Source organism: Culex pipiens, chromosome 1 (genome assembly GCF_016801865.2).
Source record: "Culex pipiens pallens isolate TS chromosome 1, TS_CPP_V2, whole genome shotgun sequence".
Lineage (NCBI taxonomy): Eukaryota > Metazoa > Arthropoda > Insecta > Diptera > Culicidae > Culex > Culex pipiens.
Window position 1 is genome coordinate 133,727,905 of NC_068937.1, and position 15,922 is coordinate 133,743,826.

The window sequence follows — 15,922 nt, forward strand, 5'->3', positions numbered from 1 at the left end:
TCCCGAGTCGCGAATGATTTTTCGGGCCGAAAAGTTGTTCGGTTTCGTTTTCGTCCAGAGTATGTTTTGCCACGTTTGCCGTCGAGTTTGTCACGCGATTTTATTGATTATTGTCCGATCACATTTGTGTATTATTCTCAATCCTTTGACTTATTTATTTTATCAATTCGAATATTTTCTTATATATTTTTACTTTTACATTTATATATTTTTTATTTAAAATTTAATATGCTTTCGCAAATCAAAAGTCCTTCCCACAGCACCAATGCTCGGAAGGCACGCGTTCGTTTAAAAACTTTCTAAATAATTAACAATGTATCTTTCCGCAGCCGGCTGCCTAAGATTTTTAAAAATTTCAACCGATAAACAAATTGCTTATGGTCGCATCACCTACCACAGTGAATCCTGACCTCATACCCATCTTACTAACCCCTCAAAACTCATGTGATACTTTGTCGGAGACGCAGTCGATTTGGCGGTCCCATCACTCAAGTATCGGACTAACATTCCCATCCACTTCCCCGTGTCTTACCACTGGTCGTGGCCGGCGTCGGTATTGATCAGCATGATAGGGACCTTTGAAAATTGCGAAGGGGTGATGATTGGTTCCTACTTTTTATCTGTGGTCCACGGAGCAATTTTTGGGGGTCCTGGTCAATAACGAAGTAGCAGCTACGGGTAGACACCAATGCTATGCTATGCTATGCTATTTGAGAATTTTAGAATTTTAGAATTTTAGAATTTTAAGAATTTTAGAATTGTTGAATTGTAGAATTTTAGAATTTTAAAATTTTAGAATTTTAGTATTTCAAAATTTTAGAATTTTAGAATTCTAGAATCTTAGAATTTGAGAATTGTAGAATTTTAGAATTTTAAAATTTTAGAATTTTAGAATTTTAGAATTTTATAATTTTACATTTTTAGATGGTGTTTTTTTTATTTTGGATTTATGTATCAATATTTGAATCATTTTTCCCATTTTAGAATTTTAGAATTTGAGAATTTGAGAATTTTAGAATTTTAAGAATTTTAGAATTGTTGAATTGTAGAGTTGTAGAATTTTAAAATTTTAGAATTTTAGTATTTCAGAATTTTAGAATTTTAGAATTCTAGAATCTTAGAATTTGAGAATTTTAGAATTTTAGAATTTTAAAATTTTAGAATTTTAGGATTTTAGAATTTTATAATCTTACATTTTTAGATCGTGATTTTTTTATTTTGGATTTATGTATCAATATTTGAATCATTTTTCCCAAGCATTCTGTTATTACATAAAAAATTGGTCAAGGTTGTCAGACCTGAGAAATATAGCATTTTTAATTTTTTTCTGATGAATAAATAAAAATTGTAATTAATTCAATGTACTTTGAGACCCGTGTTAATCTTCACATGTGACTTTCTTTCGCATTCTGCCGGCAAACAAATCTGACGCCAATTTAAAAATATCATTCGCTTCAAAAATAATTTATTCTCAATTAACGCATTTCACTTTGCCATTTCTCAAACCCAAGACAAAAAAAGGGCTGCGCTGTTGCGTAAATTGCTTGATATATATATCATGCACCAGGATTACACTCTAAACTAAACTAAAGACAATAAAAGTATTGTTCCTTCCCTCGACTCATTTACCCCCGGCTAGCGTTGCAATTTTTGGCATTCCCTAATGACTCTTGCATAGAGAGAGAGATAAAGCAATTTATACTGTTACTGGCTTTCAACTACTGCTGCTCTTTACGACTGGCACTAGTTTCTTCTTTCTCTAAACACAATAAAAAAGGTTGAGCAACGCTTTAGCCCCTTTAATTTACGATGACGCCAAAAAGGAAAGGCATTGTTTGCTCCCAACGTAGCGAATATTTACAATTAATTAGAGAGAGAGAGCACGGGACTAGGGAGCTATTGCACTTATTTGAACTATGGCATTTTGGCGGGCCTAAGGTAGTGCCGTCATTTTGGACGTCGACGATCCTGGCGGGGACGATGTCGCTAGTGTCGTCGTCGTCGTTGAGGTTGTCGCTGCCGCCGCCGCTGCTGCAGCAGCCGACACGTTCGTAATACTTTGGACGATCAGGTTCAGACAGTCCAGACTTGAGCCGTTGGCTGAGTTGGAGGGGTGGTGGCCTGGAAAAGAGTGAGAAGGGGGAAAGATTGGAGTTAGAATTGAGCGTACCCTTTTCTACACGGCAGAACGGCAAGATATGGTTGTTATTGTTTTATTCTCGCTCGAAAAATGAGTTATGGCTGGCGTGCGTATGATGCATTGTAAGGTTATGTTTTCCCGTCACGCTTAACAACGCAAGAAACGTGAGAGAAGCGCATCTTCAGGCGAGTTAAAAGTGCTACCGGCACATGTTAACATGAAGAATGCTGTTATTATTAGAACAGTTGTTTTGTGCTGGATCAAGATCAGATTCTTGTCACTAGATTTATTTGGTAGACCAAAAAGATATCATGGCAGCTAAGTCTAGAAACTAAAACTAGAAACTAAATCCATAAAACATATTTTCAGAGATTGGGCGGTCTCTATCACACAAGTATCGGACTAACATTCCCATCCACTTCCCAGTGACCCTACCACTGGTCATAGCCGGCGCCGGTATTGATCAGCATGATAGGGGTCTTTGAAAGTATTCCATCCTAAAAATACAGATTGTATGATTGAAAAAAAAATTAAATAAAAGCACATTTATATTTATTTTCAAGTGTTGTTGTATGTTTTCAACACATATTAATCTGAAAATTTTTTAGCTTCTTCTTATTTAAAAAAAACAACTCATTGAAACAACCCCGCAATAAAGGGCACATTCACCTAAGCCGAGAGAGAATCGCAGACCCTCGGTGAATTCGCAGCAACCGAGATAAATCAAGCCACGGATGAATTCCGAATATTCTAATTTGGAACGAAATCAACTCGTCCGCGGACTCGTCCTCATCTGCTCCCAGTGCTACTTAGATCTTGTCACGTTTATTAGATCACCTTTCGAGGCGGTGGTGCACCTTGGCCACATCACAGTTGGCCTGTTGGCACATCATTAACCGGCGGCGGCGGCCTACTGCGATCTTGTGTGTGCTGCCAGGAAATGGACGATTTTCACGATCCGCTGCAAAGCAGCTTCCCCCTCCCCGTTTTGCACCCCCTCTCGAATGATGCGAAATGTCAAACGCGCCGCCATAATGGCGACTGCGATGCTATAAACGCCCCAAACTTACCGGTGATTGGCGAGTAACGGTCGCTGTCCTTGCTGAGCTGGTGTAACCGTTCGCGCAGGTAACTGTTGGAGCAGCAGTTCTGGGAAAGAGTGAGAGAAAATGAAAATTGGTGATTAATTTCCGGGACTCGAACTCGGGTTCTCTGATTATCTCTCAGCTTGCTGCTGCGGTACAAGCAACCCATTTGTTTGCTATATTTTGGTAAATGAGTCTGGTCCCGAAATAACTGCCGCCGCTCGAGGAAAACGAAGAAACGTTGCAACAAAATGCCTAATTTAAGTTATTTTCACGGAACCCTCGTCGGCGGCGATCACCTCGCGAGGAAAAACTCTCGCTCCCTCCTTGTCTCACTCGCGAGCATCACTTTTTACGACACTCGCTCTTCTATATCGTCAATTAAAAAGATGACATTCGACTATAAAATAAGATGAAGTCGTAACTTTTGAGCATTTTTTACTCCGGCTATCCGCCCATTTGTGATGGTTTTAAGAAGGAGGGAAAATGAGATCCTCAGGAAGAAGCTCACCAACCACACATCAAAAGGTGAGCTATTTTTAGCAGTTCATATCGGATAATATCTGTTAACCTGTGAGAAAAACAGCACACATTCTTTTGGAAGCGATCTTTTGCGATTCTGTGTTGAAGATTTTCAAATTGATCAATACTAAAACTCAAAATACCAATACCATCAAAGTAGACCAGCTAAATTGCGAGCATAATCCGCGTGAGCTTTCGTCTATCACAGCAAACTTATCCTATCTCTCCGTCCATTTAACGCCCCGTTAATGGCTCAACTGTCGTAAAATCAATCTGTTTAGGGTAGCATAAACGTCACCCGCTATAAAATTCACTTGCACAGCCGCCATTTAAATACGGCCGTAACGTACACGCACACACTAGCGCACTAGATGGCTCTAAATGTCAACGTCAACAAAAACATCGCAAAACAAAAGCAACGCCAGGAAAAATCTTAAGGTACCTACTGCTTTATTTTATGACCCGCGGAACCGTTAAATACGGCGGCGCGATTTACGGGACAAATTTTGTTTTGACGTTTTCATTTCAGCCCCACCCCACCCTGCTTGTACGATACGCCACTGCTCACGGCGAGGCGACCCGTCCTGCAACGAGACCAAATTTAATACAAAATTGGTTTTGATTCCATGTCATTTTCCTGTAATATAGATAGAAACAAATTGTTTTGTGACATGCTAAATTTCAAAATAATGGAAAATATTAACTCACAAATTACAAAACAAAAATGTTCAGTAAGTTCAGCGATTTTAAATTTCCTGACGTCATCTAAATTTCACCGCTCAGAGCGCTTAAGCGAAATATATCTTCCGAAATTTCACTTACCCTTGACAGAATGCCAGTAGCAGGCAGCAGCATATCGATGCATCTGTGCTCTCTTGTGCTAAGCTTGCTGGTTCTCCTATCTAGTTAGCATAAGAGAGCACAGAGGCATCGATATGCCGAAAGTTCATAAAAATTTCTACGAATTTATGGAAATCTTATTTTTTGCAATTCCGTCTTGAAACTTTTTACTTTTCCTGTCATTCTCGAATAACGAAACAGCCTACTTTTCTCTACTAAAAATAACAGAATTGAATAGAAACACGTTTCAAAACAAATGCTGAAAAGTTCTACTTTTCAGCACTGTAATGGGTGCTGAAAAGTTGAACTTTTCAGCACTTGTTTTGAAAAGTAATACTTTTCAACATTGTTTTGATTTAAACGGTGGATTGACTTGATACATGGACATTTGATTTACAATTACATTCAAAAGGTGTTTTTCGGAATTGTAAAAAAAGTTGTATGAAACTCGTTGCAAAACTTGATTTTTTCAGCACGAGTCGTACATTTATCCAACGAGGTTAGTGTTTGGAAATGCTGACCTTTTTTTTGAGATTTTGTTCTTTGTTTTTTTTTTATTTTGATTGAAATTTGCCCATTCATATTTTTTATATGAATGACAAGAACAGAAAATTTCACATTAGTTTCATTTTTAACATTGAAAATCAAAAAAGTTGCCAAGATATCATGAGTTGAAAAATGTGGGCAAATTATAAGACATTGAAAAAAAAAATGATAATAAATATCTTAGAGGCAATTTCTCAGCAACCACTGTAGGAAATTGTCACAGCTTTTCGTCGTTAATTTGACAAATTTAAAAAAAAATCTAAATTTTGTAAACTTGAGTTATTTTTTGTTTTTTGTTTTAGATTTTTTTTTCATATTAAGACCTTTTCGGATTTCTGAAACTTTTAATGGTTTTACAAACAGTATTTTTTTTAATGTTTCATTTAGAAAATAAAAAGATGTGAATTGTATACTTAAAAATTTCGATGGAAGGAAAAGTCTTTTCAACTTTAAACAATCTTTCCTTTTGCATTTGTCTGCATTGATAATCATAGTAGCGCAAAAACTTATTTTCTACCTAAACTAATTTTTTCCTAAATACTTGGTCAGAGTCGAGGGACATAAACTTCAAAAAATATTTGCAGCGGCCTATATGATGGCTATATTTTTCTATTTACTACTTCAACATTTTTGTTTTTCATTTGTTTTGTTTTTCATTTTTTTTTTTGTTTTTCATTTATTTTTTTTTTCTTTTTTGTATTTTTCCAAATTTAACGGACTTTTAGTTTTTAACTGTTTTATGAATCCTAAATATGTAAATTTTTGTTTTTTTTTTTTTGTAAAAAAAAAGTTTGGAAGTTTTGTCTGCAAAGAAACTTCGGATTATCAAATTGGGAAAAACATATTGATCTATGCATTATTTATTTTCTTATCCTTTAGATCAAATTCGAGTTCAGCGACCTAAAATCAAGTGGTTGATTTCCTGTTACATTACCAAATTAAAATTCTCAAAATTCGTCTACCGCCATTCTGGCCACTATCTTGAAATACATATTTCCAGATCACTTTGAAGCGTATGTAAATTTTTTGAGGACTTCGAGTAATCGAGTCTTCAGACTCAGCCAGACCTACTGCTCAAGGTTTACCGCAAGTATGATTTCGTGAAGCTTCAAATAAAATTTGCTCGGAATCACCCATTTTCGCCGATTAGCACTGCGGATTCTCGCGCCGCCGTCGCCGCCACAACGGCAGTGCCAAGAGACAAACTGTCTATCTGTCTTCGCCGACGCTAGCCCAGAAGACGGATTGCCGATTTTGCGGAGAAGCAAACCGCACACAGCGTTTGTGTAATCGTACACCTCTCTCTTCTGCAGCTTATAGTTGATGCCATCTGGACCCGAACCGGGATCAGCGTCGACGTCGACGAGGGGAGCAGGCCATCTGTCTTGGTTTCGGTGACGATTTGTGACAGTTTATGATGATCGCGAAAAAGAGCCAACAGAATCGTGTTGCTATAAAAAGGGAAGTTCCGCAAGCTATGAACACCTCGCGGGAGCAGGACGCGATCGATCCAAGTCCGGAATGGTCCCTCGAGAAGCGATAGCAAACTAATTGAACATGCCTCTCGCTCTCCAAAGGCATGACACAGAAACGCGTTCCATGTCGATCGTCGCCAGCCGTGGGCGAACCGAAAATTGACTGGTGTCCAAAAACCTCAAAATGTGCTCAAAATTACAACAAAATTAAACTGCACTCTCGGCGGAAAATTCGCTCGCTTTTTGCGGGTTAATTTTGGAATCTCGAAAGGACGACGACACGCGGGCAGCGGAACGCAACATTTGCAAGTACAAGCTGTTTAATGAATTTTAATTGCATGTCTCAATAAATTTCATCACAGAGCGATCGCGCGCGACCGTTGCCAGGTCTCGGGCATCTGGTCCGGTAATCCGGTGACGCGCGCGGCGAAACCCAGATTTTGCGACGGAAGTTTCACATTCCAGCTCTCGGCCGAGAGATTGGAGTCGGAGTTAACCCCGCATGACAGCAGGGGCTAATTGCGCACATGGTGTACATGTGAGGCTAGTAGCTCTTGAAATTTACTTCTTCTTTTTTCTTTCCAAGAAATGTCGTTCCTGTGGGCTTTGAAGTGTTCTCAGAGAGATCTGTACCGATCTCGAGAAGGGGCGCGCGCAGCAAATCCCTGGAGATCAATCAATTTTGGGAAATGGAAAATTGGGCCGATGAATTATTTCGCTTCAGCTTAAAAGTATACGTTACTGTCAAAATATTGTCCCTTTGGTAATAACTCAAGTTGAGTATTTTTCATTTGAAAGTCGACTTGGGTGCTTCGGCAATTCTAACCAACGCTCAAATTAAAATTTATTCTGTTATTCTGTAACCTTCCTAATATTTTACGAATCTTTTCGCACTCTTCGCCAAAGTTGTTCGCTAAAACATGAGGCTCATGAGGATTTTGAAATATTTCAAAATTTTTAAAGAGGCTCAAAACTGGCAAAAAACAAAACGTACCGATTTTACGGGTTAAATTCCATTTTAACTTCAAGGTCAAAGTGCCAGGTCCTGTCACAACCAATCAAGCCCTTATTTGGGATTCGGTACAACTAGAGGATCATGCCCTGAAAGCAAAGTTCACCCATATTGTTACATCCTATTAGTATATAAATTCTGTTCTGTGAATTTCCAAAATTTGAGCAAAAATTCGAGGTGATCCAGGACAAGCTTTAACACATTTTTGAATATTTGTATTTCTGTTTTTTTTTTTTAGCTTTAATGTATGGAGGACGACAAGTCTAACAGCGAGCCACATAAATGTTTGCTCAAAAGTTAGTTTAAGAGATGTATAGCAAACTTTTTAGTTTTCATTACTGAGCAATTCCAGCTCAAATCAGGAATTTTTCTGGTACTTTTGTACACGACCCTCTCCGATTTCAATGAAACTTTTAAGACATGTTATCCTAGGCCTATATAAGCCATTATTGTGTTAATGGAGCCAGTTGCACTCGTAAATAACATTTGAGAAGGGCGCAAGTTATTTGAAAATTACCGTAACCGAACCACTTTTTGTGGTCAAAGACAAACTTGTAGGAAATTGGACGGGCTTTCTGAAAAAATACACTGAAAGAAAAATACACGCCATTTCTATGTGATTTTTGAATTTTTAAGTATAAAAGCTAAATTTAAAGGCGATGTCACGATTTTTTTTCGTTCAAAATTTTTGAGGAAATAGCCTAAGATGTTATAAAAAGACTTACGAAAAATGCAGGATGGTATGTCTCTCCTAAAAAAATACAAAAATCATTTACTAAAACTGTTTTTTTAGAAAAGTGGTCTAAACGTCAACATTAGTAGGAATCGATTTCCCAGACAATATTACATAAAAGTCTTCATATTGACCATTGTCCAATTTCCAATCCTTGTGAAGACACAGCGGTTTAAAAAATAAAAATGTTGAAAAAATAGGTTTTTGCAAGTTTTTGGCAATTTCTATATGACAGACTTTATTTTTTTTAGGAGAGACATACCATCCTGCATTTTTTGTGAGTCTTTTTGTAACATCTTAGGCTATTTCTCAAAAATTTTGAACGAAAAGAAATCTTGACATCACCTTTAAATTTAGCTTTGATACTTATTTTTTCTTTCAGTGTATTTTTTTCAGAAAGCCCGTCCAATTGCCTACAAGTTTGTCTTTGACCGCTTTTTGAAACGATACAACGGCTTCGAGTTACAGTAATTTTTAAATAACAAAATACAAACATATTTAAATAACTTGCGCCCTTCTCAAATGTTATTTTCGAGTGCAACTGGCTCCATGTACACAAAAATGGCTTATAACATGTCTTAAAAGTTTCATTGAAATCGGAGAGGGTAAAAGTACCAGAAAAATTCCTGATTTGAGCTGGAATTGCTCTGCTATAAAACTAAACGGCAAAAAATCGTCACTCTTCGATAGTTCGCGCCATCTTGCAGAATTGTTGAATTGTTTTTTTGTTGTTGCAGAATTTAACCATTTTTTTCCTGAATTATCCAGATTAACCCTGCATAAGATACGTACATCAAATCGTTCAGAGAGTCCTTTCTCGTAAGATAACAATTTCAAATAGAGTCATGAGTAATTATCTACCAACTCACACGAAATCGGGAAAAGTTGGCCCGACCCCTCTTCGATTTGCGTGGAACTTTGGCGCAAGGGGTAACTTTTGTCCCTGATCACGAATCCGAGGTTCGTTTTTTTATATCTCGTGACGGAGGGGCGGTACGACCCCTTCAATTTTTGAACATGCGAAAAAAAAGGTTTTTTCAATAATTTGCAGCCTGAAATGGTGATGGGATGGAAATTTGGTGGTTTTTTTTTTACTTTTATTCTGGGTCAATGTAGATTCGAATTAAATTTCCCATAAAATGAAATGTTCCAAAAAAATTTACAGTTGAGTAACGAAAAATGGCAGAGTTTTTAAAACTTTCTAATTGTTTTTTTTTTCGATGAAAAATACGTTTTTTTCCGACTTTTGAGTACGGGGCGTCTAATTTTGCATAAAAGTCCTATTGACACCAAATTTCTATCTCATTGCCGTTTCAGGCTGCAAATTATTGAAAAACACCTCTTTTTTCGCATGTTCAAAAATTGAAAGGGTCGTACCGCCCCTCCGTCAAGAGATATCAAAAAACGGACCTCGGATTTGTGATCAGGGACAAAAGTTACCCCTTACGACATAGTTTCACGCAAATCGAAGAGGGGTCGGGCCAACTGCTGTGTGAGTTGGCGGAGAATTACCCTCATAGTACTTTTGTATAGACAGCCCTCAAATTTGTACGAAGAATTGCATGGTCGAATAAACGAAACAAAATGACTTCTTGGAACAATAGAATTTCGATTTTTTAATTTTGTTTAATGCAAAGGCTTTATTATGTGTATTGATATTACGTCAAGTTTCCTGCAAGAAACGCGTGTTTTTCACTAATTAAGTCCGCGCCGTTTTGGATTGGGACGGCAAACATGCTGTCAGTCACGCCCATGTCCGCCGCTGTCAGATGTCAGACACGACGGATCGAGTTCGGGTCTTCGCCACCGCGTACATAAGGGCGTCAACCGTTGTACGTCACGGTTTCGCTCCAGTTCAAAGGGACACACACACACTCAGTCCTTGCGGACATGCCCCGAAAAAGTGGCGGCCGCACTAATTAATCGCATTCTGTGTAGTTCTAATTTCCTAATTAATCAAGCTCAGTGTAGCGCGGTCGACCGCTCCCTTAGGTCTTTTAGAAGGAGAGAAAGTCTTTTCTTCCCATTCACAACAAGCGCGGAGTTTGCTTTGAACATGTTCAGCACCGTAGCCAAGACCTTTAAGCCGCGCGAAACGGAAGATCTGTCGTGTCGGGATGTGTTGAAAGGATCATAAAACTTTGTGCTCGCGAAAATTGCGCAATGAATAAATAACACGTGTGTTTGTGCGAACGGGGACCCTCCCCCTCCTCCCTTTCTGCGGACGCCACTGGTGTTTAATGCAATTAGCACTTACTCATTAGGACGAGCGGTGCGCAGAGCAGCGCAGCGAGGAGGTTAAGTCACCAGCGGCACTTAATTGGACCTTACAGCTGGTCGGGTCGGTACTGAAAACTCTTTGAAGTTTGGTTCTTGCGTTTGGTTGGCGGGAAATTCGCTGTGACAGGAAGCAAATTTTGCACGCGTGGAATTTCTAACGGGGTCAACAGACAATTAGCGAAGGGGGATCGTTTCCAAATTGTTTTTTTTTTTTTTTCAAGGTGGCATGCTTCATTCTCCAGAATGCGTCCTAAAGGTTAAATGGGCTAGGGATTCGATTAGATTAGAATTAAGGTGATATCAAGGTGACAACTAAAATCCCATTTTCATATTCCCGATTTTTCCAGAAACTCAAATAATAGCCATTTCTTATCTTAAAAATTGATTCCAAATAAAAACTCTTTGTAAAAAAGTGAATATTTATCAACAATCAAAAAGAAAAATCCAAATAAATTTAAAAAAAATTAAATTGCTGACCATACACAAATTTAACAACAAATTAAAAAAAAAGACTTCAATTTTGATTCAGAGTAGAAACGTAATCAATTCTTGCTATCTTTTTAAAAAGGTCCAATGTACATAGGAAACACATGGCGCATTGGTGGTTTTGAAAAAGTAATCTAGAATTAGTCTTTGAAAAATAACTGAATACTTTACAATACTTATAATTTCAATGTTTATTTTCAAAATTGGCAAATGTATAGGATATTCGTTTCTCCTGGAAATAGCAAAAAGTTAAAGATAACTTAATTTAAAATTTTGATTACTGAAGATTACTGTTTAGCAAAATATACAAAAATTCGTTTGAAAGGTGTTTTTACCAAGTTCCCATTTTAATTTTGTAAATTTTGATATTGAATTTTTGAATCAATGTTGATTCAATGTCTGCTTCACAGTATTTAACTTTTTTTGTTTGGAGAGACAAATTCTTGAAAACGTATTTGCAGTAATTTACAGTAATTTCTTAGATTTATTTTTATTGCAATGTCAATATTTTTTATGTTTTCAAAACGTAAAACAGTTTTTTTCCATTTTTTCATTAAGAACTAACAACGATTGGATTTTATTCGATATTTAAGTTTACAGATGACTGAAATCAAGATTTATATATAGTAATTTACGCATACTCACAAAACAGTTCAAGAGAATCATATGGAAAAACCAACATATTTGAAATGATTTAATGAAGATGGAATCTATTTTCTAATAATCAATCAATGTGACAAAATGAAACAGAATCATAACTTTATCTCTTGTTTTAAAAACTGAAATTAATAAAAAAAATCTCTTGATTCATTCGCAATTCGCAATTTTCAGTGTAAAAACGGGCCTTGACCGATCTTATGCACTAGGTTCCCGACGAACACGCACTGCCCTTACACCTACATCTCACCCTTGCTCTGAGTCAGTACGAGCAACACGCTAGAACACGCTTTGAGTGTTCGTGCCAGGCATGCACACCTTCTTTTCCGGTTACGCATTTTAACTCGGCCGGGGGTGGTACATTACGTAGGGTTTGATGTAAGTATAAGCGCCTAATCATTTATAGTGTGCCTATCAACGTTCATTAAAGCAAAAACTGTTTTATTTTTAGTTTGAATTAAAAAACTAGTTGTTATTTTACTGTGTATTGTTTTCTCCTGAAATCTTCCCTAGTGTTGAGTCGTGTTTATATGTTGCTATTTCTTTTGTCGCGGTTTTTTGTTACAATTTTTGGTCCTAAGCATGTTATAAAAGTTTACCAAAAGTACAATAGTAATATTTGTGTTAATCCTTTAACCATTCCATAAATTGAGTAAGGGCTCAAACCTCACTTGTTTGAAAAAAAGGGTGAAGATTGAAAACAATAGACAGTAAAAGAGAATTTATTTAATAAAAATCAAGAATCAATAGTAAGAGAATGATGAGCGTATTTTAAAGAATAAAAATGAGAAGCTAGATGTATTAGATGTAAAATTAGACAATAGTTAATAAATAGAGATACAAAACAAGCTTAGATTATAGTAATGATAATTCATAGGACAGATAAAGAATTATTTAAATAAATAAATTCGCAATAAAATCAAAAAAAGATTAGGCAAATGATAAATAGACTTGATATTACTAGTACATTAAGGCAAAGTATATTTTAAGGAAAAAAACAAAGTTTGTTACAGCAGTATCAATTGGTAAAAAAGAGTGGAAAAGCTTTGAGAGATAAGAGAATCAAAAGTTAGTAAAATCAAAATCAAATGATGGATATTAAATAGAAGAATCAATGAAGAAGTGAGAATCAGTAGAGCACAATCAAAATAGGAGATAGATGGTAGCTGAGAATGAAGAGAAGAGAAACCCCGTTGTGCGATGTTTCAGGTACATCCACAGCAGTTGACTCAACATACTGCGAATCAAAACAATACCGTCTACAATCACAAATTACTTCCCTTTCCCACATTGTCGCGCCCCTTTCTTTTAGCCGTCTCGACTCTGACCCGCGGTGGTCAAAGGTTTACGATCCGTTTCCACAGGCCGCCAGCTAGGTCATCATGAAAACCAAGCCAACGTGGAGGTAAGAAAATATGACACTCGCAAGGAACCAGAGCTATACTGTTCTGATCAAGATAATTCGGATGATCTAACAGAACTACGGATGAAGTTAGTTACGCTCCTTCCAGGATGTTCCTTACGTGGACGTCAACCGAAGAGCACGCAACAAGGTCAGTGCCATTGCATGCTCTTAGGTATCAATCCTTGGCCTGCAAATAATAAAAAAAAAATCTCTTGATTCATAAACAAATGTTATGAAAATCTGTGTCAAATGCATCCAATATTTAATAGGATTATTAATGTATTGAATAACCTTTTCATTCTCAAATAGATTGAAATTGTGAAAGGAACCTTAAATTTAGAGAAAGTTACTGTAGTAGAACATGTTTGCTTGGAATTCCCAACTTTTTGTCAAAAATCACAACTTTCCGTCTTTTTCCCGATTTTTTGACGGATTTCGACGAATTCCCGACTTTATCCCGACTTTCCCGATTTCCCGACTTGAGTGGCCACCGTGCTGGTATGCTACTGTGGAAACTTTGCAAATCATAGTCATTACAGTTTCCGTGTATAGAACCCTTCTCTACGAAATCGGCTTGTTTTAGGGGACTAAAAATTGCGATCAAAAAGTACTTTACCAAATTTTTGATAAAGTGCACCGTTTTAATGTTAAAGACACTTTAGGTTATAATTTCGGAAATTTTAACATTTTTCTTTTTTTTTACTTGATGAACAGTTTTTTTTTTTTTTCTCACTGAGACTTAAAAAATCGAATAATTGGACATACAGCCTCACAAATGATTCGAGTTGATGAAAATAAGTTTTTCATAAACTGCTGGTTCGATTTCCTACGTTAAAAAATTTAACATTTGTGAAATTTTATGATCTTTTCAATAAAAATAGTTCTAAATTTTTAAATTTGATCTAATAGTTATGCTTGATTAAAAAAAATATTTTTTTTTCACAAAAGTTTAAATTTTTAACATTGAAAATCGTACCAATAGTTTTCGAGATATCGTCAGTTGAAAATTACAGGTTAGTTATGTGCCGAATTATTTGTGAAGCTGTATCTCAGAAACTTTTTGTCCAAAGTCTCAGAGAGAAAATTGGAGAACATTTTCTTTGTTTTTTTTTATTTTTTTGCAAAGTACTTAAAAAACGGAAAATGATAAATTTCCGGAAATTATAACCTAAATAGTAGTTTATGCAACAAGTTGCAAAAAGAGGATTTTTTCAGCACGAGTCGTACATTTATCCAACGAGGTTCACCGAGTTGGATAAATACGAAGAGTGCTGAAAAAATCAAGTTTTGCAACGAGTTCCATACAACATTTTTTGCAATTTTGAAAAACACCCATTGAGTGAAATTTTAAGTCGAATTTTCATGTATTTTGTCAATAAATCGTTTAAATCAAAAAAAAGTTGAAAAGTGTTACTTTTCGAAACAAGTGCTGAAAAGTTCAACTTTTCAGCACCCATTTCAGTGCTGAAAAGTAGAACTTTTCAGCATTTATTTTGAAAAGTGTTGCTATTCGATTCTATTATTTTTGGTACAGAAAAGTAGGCTATTTCGTCGTTCAAGAATGACAGGAAAAGTAAGTAGTTTCACGACGGAATTGCAAAAAGTTACTTTAACTCCAAAACGGTGCACTTTATCAAAAATTCGGTAAACTACGTTTCGATTAAATATTTGATTAGTTTTAAAAGCTCAAAAAGATCATTAAATTAAATCATTAAATTTTGTTGTTCCCAATTTTTCATGAAAAAAGCTTTTGATACAAAATGGCTTATTTCGATCTTTTTCGACATAAGAAATCAATGTTTCAGAGAAATTAAAAATTTGAAAGTGCCAAACAAAATTGCGAAAAGCAAGAGAACTGATTTTAAAAAGCAATAAATAAGTGTCACCGGACAAGCACCTTATTTTCAAATGGCAATTATCACAGAAGCTCTATGTCACTTTTTATTTACAACGGTAAAAAAACACGATTAAAAACCATTTCTGATCATTTTTTTTTTTTTTTTCATTTTAATGCAATTTTTTTTTTGACTAGACAACATTTTTTTGATGGATCAACTATGGTCCCCTTGGAACGAGCTGTCAAGTAGGAGCTTTTCTGTCAAGAAGGACCGCGAGGTTATTTTTTCAAAATTGATTTAAAAATCCATTTTAAACTCTTTGTGGTCGTACAAAGGGTCATTGTACTCAGAAAAATAAGCTTTATCGCTGTAAACAATAATATCAGCAATCCAAGCTTCATTTTAGGACCCAATTGTAATGTTTTTACACTGAATACATTTTCGTTAACCATTCTGATGCGTTTGAATTTTTTTCTTTTTTAACACGGAGAAAAAATAGTTCCCAAAATCGTGAACAAACGACCCTGGAATTAGAACACTTTGTTCTTGGCTCTCATTTTCATGAAAGCTTGTTCACGATTTTCGGAACTCATTTTTCTCCGTGTTCTAGTCGAAAAGGTCAAATTTGTGTGCTCAACCCTTTACAAGCCAATCCCGCCTCTAGACGATCACCTATTTCAAAATTCATCGAAAATCAAATATTCAAAAGATGGAAAAAATACAAAATTCAGCTACAAAAGCATCGAAAAAAACAACTCTTACATTTTTAGTAATTTTCAGGTTTGGTTATTTGACTTTTTATGAGACTTTGTCAAAGTTAAAAAATGTCAAACTCAAATCTTAACCGTAAAAACAGCACTTAAAACTGTTTCCAAGCTAGCAAAAGGCATCCTTTTGCGACCA

General features: G+C 36.1%; 1 protein-coding gene across 1 annotated transcript in view; it reads right to left on the reverse strand.

Annotated features, from left to right (window-relative positions):
• Positions 1-1,435: 1,435 nt before the first annotated feature.
• Positions 1,436-15,922, reverse strand: part of LOC120432094 (myogenic-determination protein) — a 29,056-nt gene continuing 14,569 nt past the window's right edge. The window contains exons 4-5 of the mRNA XM_039597233.2: positions 3,211-3,289; positions 1,436-2,121 (exon numbers count right to left, since the gene is read on the reverse strand). Of these exons, the coding sequence (XP_039453167.1) occupies positions 1,934-2,121; positions 3,211-3,289 (267 nt within the window). The 3' untranslated portion in view covers positions 1,436-1,933. The remainder of the gene's footprint in view (positions 2,122-3,210; positions 3,290-15,922) is intronic.